Here is a 12,810-nt window from a genome sequence, read left to right as displayed (position 1 = left end):
ATTTGCTCAAAGCAAAGTCTAGGTCACTTGGACAAACATATTTACAAGACTTTCTATGGTTAAACAATATTGGAGAAAACAAGGCAATCATCTATTATTCATGTATTTCTCTCTCAACGTAATACTAGCAACCGAACCAATAAAACATATTTCCAAGTATAAATGAATGCTATTTTCCAGGATAAGAAAAACAAGACTATCTGCATAATCTTCTTTCTAAACGTGTGATGAAAATGAAGATTTATGACAGCTAAACTAGAGTTTTCTACCCTTATCTCAATCATATTTGATGATGTATAGTAATTTCCTCCGAACAATTTTTTCTCTATTTATGAGTTGTGACGATTAGGTATCTCTATTTATTATAAATAAATAAAAAGATTTGAAACAAAAAAAATTTAAACATAGAAGAAAAATAGCATAAATATGCTTTGAAAACGACGTCGGATTGTGTTCTTCGGTTAAAACGGAAAGAGACCAATGCTTAGACAATACAAAAGCCAGTCCAACACACAGCCAATACATACTCTTCTTCTTGTCCAGAAAAATCCCAAATGGAACACTCGCCGGAAATACTGCTGAACTCGCTCAAGAACTCCGGCGTTCGGGTCCCCTACGACGTGTCGTCCGTCCGAGACCTCACGCCGGCCACTTTGGTCTCGATCTGCGGCCAGTCCCTCAACCTCATCGCCCAAACGTCGTCGTTTCCGACCTCGCTCCCCGATTCCTCCGTCGCCGACCAGTTCAACGTCTGTATGGACATGGCTTCCGGGATCAACAGCCTCGGCTACCCCGGCGACGTGAGCTTCCACAAGGTACAGAATCGAAGAAATTGACTTGGAATTTATTGAATTCGATTGTGTTTTTGAATTACAGAGTATGCGAAATCACGTAACAGGTAGATGAATCAGATCTTAAGCTAAATTTAGGTAATTTAGTTTCGAAGGAGTGAGCTTTTTGAAGTTCTTGATCCGTAGGGATGGCTGCATTGCTCGAATTTTATGTCGAGATTGCGATTAAGTTTATGAGTTGTGTGTGCTTTATTTTGGTTTGAATTCTAGTTTTGCTGTCCTGGAATTATGCTTAGAAACAGACTATATGTGTTGCTTAGGCAGTTCTTGTATCCATCTGAAGAGGACTCGTGTAAGTTGGTAAGGTTCTTGGTGGAGAGGCTTTCGGAGTTGTCCGGGAGTGGAAGCAGGGGTGGTCTCAAGGGTGTTGAGGATATGGGGAGAGTGAAAGAAGATAGCTTTGAAAGCGATTTGGGAAACCACAGAAGCGGTGATGAAAGACTTGGACCGAAATGGGATGAATTCACATTGAATGGTGAAGAGCCTGAAGTATTGAATATCGAGGGTGAAGATGCCTCTGTTGGTTGTGATGCTAATCATATGCTGCAAAGATTGGATGAAATGAGTATTGACAACGTATCCAGCAGACCTGATGATCTTCATTCGTCAGAGGTATGTTCATTTGATATAGCTTTCCAATGTTCATTCGACAGAGGCAAATTTTCATTGGCGCTCTTTCTTCTTGATGTTTATTCTTTTACTGCATAAGATATAGAAGTAAAATAATCAAACCTCAGGAGAAACAGCTCGAGGAGGAGGTGATGGCAAAGACTTCAGAATTGAAGCACCTTGAAGAAGAGTTGGAATTGTTAAAAGAAGCAGTAGATATAGCATTTGATGTCGATCATCCCGCTGAATTTTACCTCGAGAAACTTAATCAGCAAGTGGGTGCTCAAAGGCAACACCTAGGAGAATTGAAGTCACAGCAGTAAGTTGTAGATCTTTATTCAATTTTTATCAAAATTTTCATAACAAAGATATTGTATTGCACTTGTCAAGTACATCTTTGTATGGATCCCTTTCTAATTATGCACAGGCACTTTTAGAACGTACAGCATCCACAAGAAATATAACTTATAAAGTGTAAGAACATTTTGCCAGCACACATGTGCACATATATGTATCACTCTATATGCTATTGTTTATTTCAATTTTCATTTCCTAACAGTAATTTTTCACAGGGAAGTTGTCAGAAGGCCTTTGGAAGAGAAGAGGAGAACTCTTCAGGAGACTCTGTCTGCAGATAACCCAGATGCTCAGAAAAAACTCCAAAAGCTGAAACAGCTTGAAGTGGAAAAGGAATCCATGTTAGCTTCAATTCGAAAAAGGTATGTCTTTGGAAATGAAATCAATGTTGCTGGATCATGTTATCTCTGGTCCTTCCATCTTCAAAATTTCTGTGATTCATTGTTTAGCTTGGGACTTTCAACTTTAGAAAAGAACATATTTCTTGATGAAGGTAAAAATGGATAAAAAAGTTAAACCATTTTACTCTGCACAAAAGATTGCCCAAAAACTATGCTATAGGTTGACTTGTTTCTTTCTCTCACTAATTAGTTACATAACTTCTGTTGCCTACTTACTGGTGATATATATTATGATTCTGTAGGGAGGAGGAACTTTCTCAACTTACTATGGATCTAGAGAAGCAGCCCAAACTGACATCAAGGAGATCTTATATTGAAAGGGTCAAAGAGATCACAAAAAATAGTCGGAAGCAAGAAGCTGACATAGAGCAGATTTTAAAGGACACCAGGGAGCTTCAGTTAGAGAGTAATTCTATTCAAGAACGCCTCCATCGGACATATGCTGTTGTAGATGAGCTTGTTTTCAGGTACAAAATTTCACCTACAAACTTTTTGTGCCTTGAAACTAGAACAAAATAGGTATAATCTTGGTATACATTCTTGATGCACCTTTTCTCATTCAAACTCCAATATTTTCAGGGAAGCAAAGAAAGATGCAGTGGGGAGGCAGGCTTATAGGCTCCTCACTAGCATCCACGAGAGCTTTGAACAAATTCGTGAGAAAATCCTGGCAACTGATAGATTACGTCGAGAAGCGACTGAACATGAAAAGAAGCTAGCAGCCATGGCTTCACGGAGTTTAAATGCAAACAAACTACAAGCAGATCTTGAGGTCATTAGGAGGGAGAATGAGTACCTAGAGAAATCTCTCGAGGATAAATAAAACTATAGATCATTCTTTCAAGTGAGGATATACATTATTTCAGCTATAAACGTTCTCCATATTGCATTTATACACAGCAAAATTTGTATCCGCTTGGCATATTCCTTCTCAAAGTTTCTTTGTATACATATACATTCTATTTTCAAAGTCCCCGTTCTAGTTTGATGATTTGCATCAAGATGTGTTGCCTCATTGCCATTCCTATAGAAGCCAGAGCTGTGGGAGGTATCCTGTCCTCCATCACCCAGGTCTCAAACTGATTCGTTACCCAGGTCTCAAACTGATTCGTCTAGAAATACCAAGCCATTGCATGAAAACATTAGTCGTTGGCTTTCCTTTTGTATGAGAAAAGTGAGATTTTTGACCGTACATAGGGCCGCTCATAGTTAGTAAAATTACAATATGCTGATCAGATCGTAGCTAATGATCTTATTTACAACGAAGAAATCAAAGGAATTGTTAGTATGTTCTTACTACCACTTGTATTATTGTGCTTACCAAGCATCAGCATAGTAGAGCAAACACACAAAGTTAGACTCTAACCATAAAAGATCATACTCATAGTTTCCGCTCAGTTACAAATAAACACTCAAGGATTAAATCAACTCAACTAACATCAAAGGTGGAGAATTCAAATTACAATAGTTATAAAATAAACCAAGCAGCATCTGAATGCAAATAGCAATCCCTCTTCACTTCTGTTTCTTAGTTTTAGGGTCTTCATGTCCCAATGATTCACCATAATCATTCAGCTACAGAAACTAGAGTTTCATCATATCCGATTGCGTGAAAATAAAACAAACACTCGGGCACCTCAGGTTGTACCTCCTCAATCCTATACTGTCCACTGCAGATCAGTTTCTCTTCATTACGGCGTTCAAACCAAAACAACTCATTATCCCGTCTTAACATGATTATATTGCTTTCTGTAATGAAACACATATCCCATGGACCGTATACTCTAGAAAAGAAATCTGGGAGATCGCGTACATCAAATTGAAAGAGTTTAACCCAAGATTCAGGCACCCCATACTCTGTCATCGCCCAAACTTCACCTTTCCCGGGATAATAATGCTTTCGCGACAAGATGCAAAGGGATCCTCCTAAATGAACCAGAGTTGTTATCTCGGTGGAAGTCTTGTCATCTTCATCTTGCCACAAAACAGGCGGCAATGGCACTTGCCGAAATCCCTCCTCTGCCAAATCAAACGCATAGATAACACTCTCATTTTTGCAGCGGATGACCCAGTGAATTGCTTCATTTGAAAGTGTCCCCTGTCCACCACGCCATCTCGGCCATGACGAGTAAGGAGCTGTAATAACTTTCCAAATGTTGGCTCTCATAGAGAAGACATGGACTTCCGGCAGATCACAGAGGGCAGGTATTATGAAAACAAGTTTGTAGTCGTCGATGGTGGACACATGACCAAAACCATAATTTACAGAGAACTGGTACTCATTACCGACTGATTGTACTGACCTCTCCGGGAAACTTGGACTAGGCAGGTTGCGGAAGAATCCAGTAGACAGGTTCCAGATAGACAAGTTTTTCAAATAACAACGATTGCTTTGGCCTAGAAGTGCCAAACCATTGCAGGAGCCCATTACTATTATATCCTCACTCTTCTCACATGGGATGGTAAAATTTTTGACTGAAAAGTTATCCTCTAACGATTGAAATCGAGGGGGTAACTTCGGAAAGCCACCGGAACGAGCAAGGGAAATTGGACCTGGATCTCTGAGTTTAGGGTAGGTAGTGAGGAGGACTTTTCTACGGAGGGTTCTCTGCTGAGAAGCAAGTTGGTGGTGGGATTTTCCAAACTGATGATCGGAAATGATCATAGAACGCCACCGTTTCGAGACACAAGTGAACCGGATCAAAGACTTGACCGGCAGACGGCACAGAATCTTGACTATAATATCTTCAGGGAGATCCACGACGCAGCTAGACATTGATTGACTTGTAGAGATTACAATCAACTAAGGTTTTCCGACTTCTAGACTTAGACCCAGAAACACAGAAACACTACCCTCCCTGGTTTGGTTTCTCTATAATGGAGATTGGATTGTTTTGCTTCGTGTTGATTTATCTATGAGACCAAAAGTAACCAAATTTGTACAGAATCTGAAACAAATGAGTAAAGAGAAATTTACCCAGAGAGAGCTCAGATGTGTGCCAAGGAATGAATCTGAGATTCCAAAAGCTCTGTAATGGAGGTGAAGAGGAAAGCGGGTTTGGATCCCAGAGGTGTTTTGGTTGGGACCTCTTCTTGCACCGGAGACTTATACACGAACCCGACCCAAATTCGATGCAAATGTTTTTGACTTTTTCCTCGAAGTCTATAGTTGGGCCCTTGGTAGCTTCCTCGCCCGGCACTTTTCCGCGCCACTTCAGCTAATTCTAAAGGGCCTATAACATTATAAATTTTCAACCAATTTTCATTATTTTTTCTACAACTTTCATTTTCGAACATAATTTAAAATTTTAGATATAAATGATTAAATCCTTTACTTCCATTCTGTTTCTCTTTTGTCGGCAATCAAAATTTCAAGTTTTTTGTTTTTTGTTTTTTTTTTTTTATGACAATCAAAATTTCAAGTTAGATTTCCCAGAAATTGTGAAATTTCCGAGTGGTTCATCTCCCAAATGGGTTTTCAAAGGTTTCATTGGCCTAAGGATGTCATTAGCACATGATTTCAAGTATACAACATAGGAATTGAGTTTCCTCAAAATTTCAAATGGGAGAACAAAGGATTCGCTCTGTGTGCTCAAATTGAAACAAATTCCATGTTCATGGATCCATATTTCAGACTCTTCACAATCTACATTAACGGTGTAAGCATCATTGATGAATCCCAAACATCGGAAGTCCGTTGGTGGCGGTCGATTAGTGATACTATGAGGTTGTTTTATCTTCCATTCGATACAATAATAAGACGGGGGAGATTGAGAATATATTCAAAGGGACGGGACGAAGTGGGATCCACGTGGTAATACCAGAGGACGAAGCAGGGGCAGAGCTAAGGGTAAGTTCACCCAGCTCAAGCTCGATGTTATTGGCCAGCCAGAAAGGAAGAAGAATATCTTATGACTCGAACCACCTTGCAAGGTAAATAAGCTTCCCTCAAGGGAAAGATTTGCATACGGCCGTAACATGGTAACATTTTTATACATGCAATGATTTGTTTAATATTTTATCATTTGAGGACACATTAATTATTACTTCGACAATTCATGTCATAATTAAGAAAAAGTCATTATTAAGGTAAATAAGTTTCATATATACTAGAGTAAAGTGGATTCTTTTGAATTCAAAAAGATCAACCCGATTTTATAATTCAGCAAGCAGTACCAAACGACACACCACCATGGAGTCGTCAATAAAGAGTCGTCAATAAAGAGTCGTCATTTAGGACTTACAGAGAACCTGTTCTAAGCAAATAGAAAACTCCACAATCCAGAGTACACCCACCTTTTAGGAAATCAACTCATCATTATTCTAACAAAACCTAACTACTTAGAAGCTTTTTAAATAATTATTTCAACCAAGCAGAAGATTTTGCGACCCAAGACTAAATTTAAATATTACTGGTAGAAGAAGATGCCGTAGCACCCTCCTCCCCACCACCATCCTGTGGAAGCTCATCCATCTTAGCTGAACCCGAAACATCAAGGCTCACTATTTTTGCTCCCTTTAGGTCGCCCCAATTTCTTCTTCCTTGGAGAGACCACCAATTTACCATTCTTGTGTTGGAGTACCAACTGTATACCATCATCAACACGAAGAAGAGGTTCAGAGGGAGAAACATACCTCTTTCCAACCCGACCGAGGATTTCCACAGCCTTCCTTTTAGACCCTAGCAATGGTTGCACCTAAGTAGGTTTCATAACCATGACATCGGTGCTGCCACATGAAAACAAAGGTCGAATCACTGCCAATGGTCCCCAGATATAATCCCTTAAGCTTTGCTAGCATTAGCCTACATAGCCCAGCTCTTCAGAAATTCTGACATGTCAAAGCCTGCAAATGCCGACTCATTCTGATTCAAAGCTCCATGGTTGTTGGAGTTCAGCGATGCATGGGCTTCTTGAACCCTTGGACTTCCACAATTGCAGCATCCACCCTTCTTGGAGACATCTTGTTCCCCATTGGAGTGATCATCGCATCCATCTCAGTTCTACTGCTCGGCTGCATACCAGCACCCTCCGTCCTAGGACCATGCAGAGCTGAAGACAAAGTAAGACCGGCCAAAGCTGCCGCCGGTGCCTCATCTAGGATATCCTCTTTCTCCTTCACTAGCAGCCCATCACAACCAGCAGCATCATGGATAAACAAGCCACAGCTCCAACAGAAACCCTTAATTTTCTCATAAACCATCATCAGCTCCGGCACCACTACCAGTGAGAATTCAAAAACCTTCCAAACCCTAACTCGATGCCGAACATCTAGGACAATCCGGATGTGTTGTTCCTCCTCCTTCTTGTTGAGGGCTGTCTGATCCAATCTGATCACACGACCCAAGGTCGACCCAACCAACCCTAGAGCCTTTTTATTACGTAGAACCAGCTGTAATCCTTTGATCACAACCCAGGTCTCCAATGAATTCAGGGGAACCTCTGCCACCGATCCGACACCATCATACTCACCCAAAACTAGCATAGTATTCCGATAGAACCACGGGCCTCCATGCAAGATCTTATTACGATCAGCGACACGATCAAATTGAAAGACAAAGCGATCACCTACATCCTGAATCGTCAGTCCTGATCTAATCCTCCAGATAGTGGAGATTGTACCCTTGAAGCCAGGAAACATGGCCTTGGGGCCAAGTAATCGGCCCACCATATACCGGCGATCTACTCTGAGAGCCTCAAGCCCTGCAAATCCAAGCGAGACCCCTTGTAGAGTCGTGATTGATCAATGCCGCATCTGAGCCCTCCCCCATGGCAGCCATAGGGATGGTGAGTGAGGATAGTTTTTGTCGAATAGAGATCCTCGAGGAAACCCTAGCACAGAGAGACGGCTAGGTCTGATTTTTAAAATTGATTCTCGTTTATATAACAAAACCTTAAAAATGATGATTATATGTGTGTTCTATAGTAATATTATAGAATTTTTATAATTTTGTTATCACATATTGTAGAATTTTCTGAATGGACAAATTTTATTTTATTTTATTTTTTTATGTCTATCATTAGGTTAAAATATTACAATGTGTTTTAGGGAAATGATATTTGAGAGAGAATTGCTGTATCCTTTCATTAATAATAGGGGCCTCTTTATATAGAGGATTACAATGCATAGAATCCGAATCATACAAGGAAATGTAATCATACATTGAATAGGAATATCTAGATCTTTCTAATTAAACCATATTACCACTAGGTCAAGTATCCTAGAGTTTGAGCCAGACACACAAATAAGGATTTACTTGAACACTCCCCCTTGTGTCGCCCAAACGTGGTGCTTCTCTCGTTGCCTCGCTAAAAACCTTGCCGAGTAACAAAAACCCAATGGGACAAAAATAACCTTTGTCGAAGGGGAAAAAGAGCACAACACACCCTTCACGTTTCGAGACCATACATGTAGACACCTCCCCCTGATGACTACGGTCATTGGAGTTCGGATAACTTCCGCAAACGATGCTACCAACATGTTTCTCGAAAGTGGAATTTAGGCAATGACTTAGTGAGCAAGTCTGCCATACTATCCTCAGATCGAATCTAGTTCACTTTGATCTTGAGGAGAGTTTGTTGTTGCTGATTATACTTGGTGTTGTCGCTTTTGGTGTAGCCTTGCTTCCTTCATTCAAAACAAGTAGCATTATCCTAAATGCTTGTAGGCTCATCTGTGGTAGACTTCAAACCATAATTGTTCGAACATGCGCAACTATGGATCCAATCCATAAACATTCACAAACCATTTCGTGAAGAGCAATAATCTCTGCATGGTTCGAAGATATAGCGACTAAGGTCTGTTCTGTAGACCTCCAAGATATCACGGTCTTTTCCCATAGTGAACACTTAACCAGTTTGGGAATGACCTTTGTATGGGTCAAAGAGATACCCAACATCAGCAAAACCTTCTAAAACACTTATGTCATTTTTGGGGTGGGGATAGAGAACGCAGGCCAGTGTTGGCGGCGTTTCTGGTGTGTGATGGGTCCGAATCCATCATCTTCCTGTAGGGATAGAACAAGCCCATATCAATTGTACATCTCAAGTGCTGAAAGATGTCTTTTACACCAATCAAATGGTGTCGCGTTGGCGCATAGCTATACCTTAGCTAACAAGTTCACTGCAAATGAGATGTCCGGGCTTGTGCATTGAGCTAAGTACAATAATGCGCCTATTGTACTTAACTAGGACATTTCTACCCCTGGCACATCTTCGTCATCATCCTTTGAACGAAGAGAATCCTTTTCAGGATCAAGACTACGGACGATCATGGGGGTGCTTGAAGGCTTGACCTTGTCAAAATGCCTAAGCATCTATCAACACGATGCTCAAGTTCCAAACCGAGACATATTCGTGTTCTCCCAAAATCCTTCATCTCAAACTTGGATTTCAAGTGTTCAGCGGTTTCCCTTAACTCCTCAAGGGCTTCCAATGAAGATCATGTCCAACATGAACCGCGATAGAATCCGAAACTTGTTATGGAAACGCGTGGGCATATCCCTTCCCAATCATGTAGTCATCTTAGTGAGCGTTTCAACCTTATTGCAAACGCGCTCCATGGTCTGGAGCCACTTGACTTGGGTAAATGAAGTTCACCATGAACCTTCATGTACATTCCGTATCTAGATCCCCATAGAGATACGTAGTGACCACATTTATAAGCTGCATAATCAGTTATTCGGAAACTACCAAACTGACAGGGTAGTGGAGTGCAATGACATCCATTACGAGAGAATATGTCTCATCGTAGTCGATTCCAGGGTGTTTTGTGAGAAGCCTTGCGCCATAAGGCGAGATTGCCATCTCTTTTTCTCATCACGCTTTCTAACGAAGACCCATTAGTCAACAGGTTTTATGTTAGGGGGTGTTGGCATCACTGGCTCAAAAACCTTCCTCTTCGTTAGAGAATCCAGCTTAACCTGGATCGCATCTTTCCATTTAGGCCAAATCTCTCTACGTTGGCATTCATTCATCAACGGAGCGTGGTTCGATATCGTCAGACTTAACAAACTCATGCGTAACGAAATGCGCAACTACATCATCAATTATGATGGAGTTTCTATCCCACGTCTCATGTACACTAGTGCAATTTTCATAGAGCTCTATATTCTCAAGAATAAGTTCTAACGTTGAGGCGTCCCCCAACGATAACCCTAACCCGGAAGATTCTCATGAGACGGATTTTGAGTCTTGATGATCAAAGGATTGGAATGTGCCAAAGTATCCTTCGAACTCACGGGCCTCCCACACATCCTAGCTGGGGCCATGGCCTGTAACGCCAGAGTGCCACTCTCTTTGGCGTTGGCGCCATGCCTACCTCCGTGTAGGGTGCAGCTACGTCCTCTCGTAGGGACGCACTTCCTTGCAGGCATATTTGCAGCAGATGTGTGATCTCGCCACTTTAGTAGCGATCGAGATGAGACATAGTGGGGACAGGCCACGACAATTCCTATCGTTCCTGCTGAACATCCGTGTTCTTATCTCCCCCTAACGACGGGAAGACTGTCTCATCAAAGTGACAATTCGCAATTCTAGCGGTAAGGAGATTGCCTAGCAAGGGCATTAAGTGGCGGACGATTGTTGGAGTCTCAAATCCAACTGAGTTGCCCATTCGTCTGTAAGGACCCATTATAGAGCGCTGTGGCGGCGCAATTGGCACATAAATGGCTCACTCAAATGTGCGTAAGTACGATACGTGTACGGTTGTACCCAGTCACTAGCTGTAACGCAGAGGTACATTGAGTGGTGGTGGGTCGTAGACGAATTAGCATAGCTGCATGCGATATTGCATCATCCCAAGTGGATATAAGGAGATTAGTGCGCATTACCAATGTCTTGAATACCATCGTAGTCGTTTCCGAGAGACCATTTGGGTGTGTACATGAGGATATGATGTCCAACATCATTCCCTAATGCAATAATCATCAAAAGGCTTCGATGTAAACTCTCTAGCATAGTCAAATCCAATTGACTGAATAGGATGATTCGGGAAGTGAGCCCGTTGTTGTATGATATGTGCTAGGAGTGTAGCATAAACAACATTACAAGTGGACAATGGCACAACACGTGACCAGCGTGTTTGCGTGTCAACCAACATCATAAGATATTTAAACGTCCGCAAGTTGGTTGAACTAGTCCACAGAATCCCTATGGATTCTATGTAAGAACAGAATGAGTATTTTTATATCATTTGCATAGGACGGTCTCAGTCCTAATTTCCCTAAGGAACGGGCTTTGTAAACCGAGCGAGAGGCTTTAAAAGCAACCAATGAGGATTTTGGTTGGGCCTGAGTGTCTGAAACGCTATTTGAAGTAAGTTAGTGATTGCAGCATCACCTGGGGCACCATCACCATGATGGACGCCATCCATGACTTCATGGATAGGGACTGTGCCAGCCCTAGGCTGGTGGTGGACGGAGGCGGTGCCCTAGGCAGCAGCGTCGGTCACACTTAGTCCAGGAATCAACTTTTGATTCATGCTTCATTTCGCTCGAGAGAAAAGATGTCCATGTGAAGTCTTTAGTAGACGGATCATCATATCATGACCAGGATGACCTATCCTGTCGTGACAAAGCCAATATGTGTCTAAATCCAAGAGATCTTCTCTCATAACTTCGTTGGATTTAATAGCTCGAATAGTGACATAGAGTCCACTAGAGAGACACATAAACTTCTCTAAGATTGTGTGGTGACCCGAGAGACGGGTCCCACAGAGCCGCGACCCCGAACCAATGAGAAACCGACATGTCACGTATGACATCCCGATAACTCATCAACCCGAAATCGCAAGGCCTTTTGGGTTTAGACTGTTGGTTCACAAAACACTTTCTTGGACAAATCACTCTAGCAACCGAACAACATATTTTTAGAGGCGGAATTTAAAGTGGGCTAAAGGATTTGGGCCTACAATAGGAGCCCAATTTGGGAAATAACAAATCACTAAGTAAATACAAGTATGGGAGACGCGCCCCAGGGTTACGGGTCTCCCGGAATTTTTGTAAATAAGCGAATAGGAAACAAATCAATAAATAAAAAGTAAATAAATAAGTTACTTTAAAATCCGATAAAGGACCAAAACCTTCTTTTGATAAAATTAAAGAAGGATGCGCCAAGCCGGGCCATGTGCCTCCCCTGTACGCTTCCCGACCACATACTCGAAACCTGCACACTATAGTAGGGGTGAGCTTTCGTCCTCGCATGCCCAATAGGGGCCGACCCAACCATGCTAGGTTTGAAAAATAATATACTTGAAAATATTTACTACATAATATTGTGCACGTTTATCGAAAACACTTTTAAAATAGGCAACCACAAACATTTATCTCTTTTGATAAGCATATGCAGTATGCTTCACACAATTTGGAGCTCCGAGATACTTACCTGCCGGCTAAAATAAAACAAATCGGTGACCGACCTGGTTCGTCCTGAATTCGAGAACCGGCCAACTACTCTGTAGTACTTCTGACTACAAGTAGCGAAAGTGTCCATTTCCTGGCCCTGAGTCTCCTATGACTGGTTCACTGTCTATACTCACTTTTTTTTTTTGACAAACATAGGAGCACGGCCCCTTCCGGAAGTTCACGGTTATCG

General features: G+C 41.6%; 2 protein-coding genes across 3 annotated transcripts; one reads left to right on the top strand and one right to left on the bottom strand.

Moving 5' to 3' along the window:
* The first annotated feature begins 485 nt into the window (after positions 1-485).
* On the top strand, positions 486-3,215 carry LOC133731896 (uncharacterized). Of its 2 annotated transcripts, none has more exons than XM_062159340.1 (6): positions 486-815; positions 1,116-1,463; positions 1,598-1,779; positions 2,033-2,179; positions 2,461-2,685; positions 2,798-3,215. In XM_062159340.1, exons 1-6 carry the CDS (start codon positions 555-557, stop codon positions 3,039-3,041), a joined length of 1,407 nt encoding a protein of 468 aa, XP_062015324.1. In that variant the 5' UTR covers positions 486-554; the 3' UTR covers positions 3,042-3,215. The 2 variants fall into 2 exon arrangements, with proteins under 2 accessions (XP_062015324.1, XP_062015323.1); XM_062159339.1 differs by having other exon boundaries at positions 487-815; positions 1,589-1,779.
* Positions 3,216-3,785: 570 nt separating this feature from the next.
* On the bottom strand, positions 3,786-4,994 carry LOC133730235 (F-box/kelch-repeat protein At3g06240-like). The gene has a single exon (XM_062157862.1). The coding sequence runs from the start codon at positions 4,992-4,994 to the stop codon at positions 3,786-3,788; it is 1,209 nt and encodes a 402-aa protein (XP_062013846.1).
* Between the last annotated feature and the right edge of the window lie 7,816 nt (positions 4,995-12,810).

This window comes from Rosa rugosa, chromosome 2 (assembly GCF_958449725.1).
Source record: "Rosa rugosa chromosome 2, drRosRugo1.1, whole genome shotgun sequence".
Lineage (NCBI taxonomy): Eukaryota > Viridiplantae > Streptophyta > Magnoliopsida > Rosales > Rosaceae > Rosa > Rosa rugosa.
This window is presented reverse-complemented; position numbering and strand designations above follow the sequence as displayed.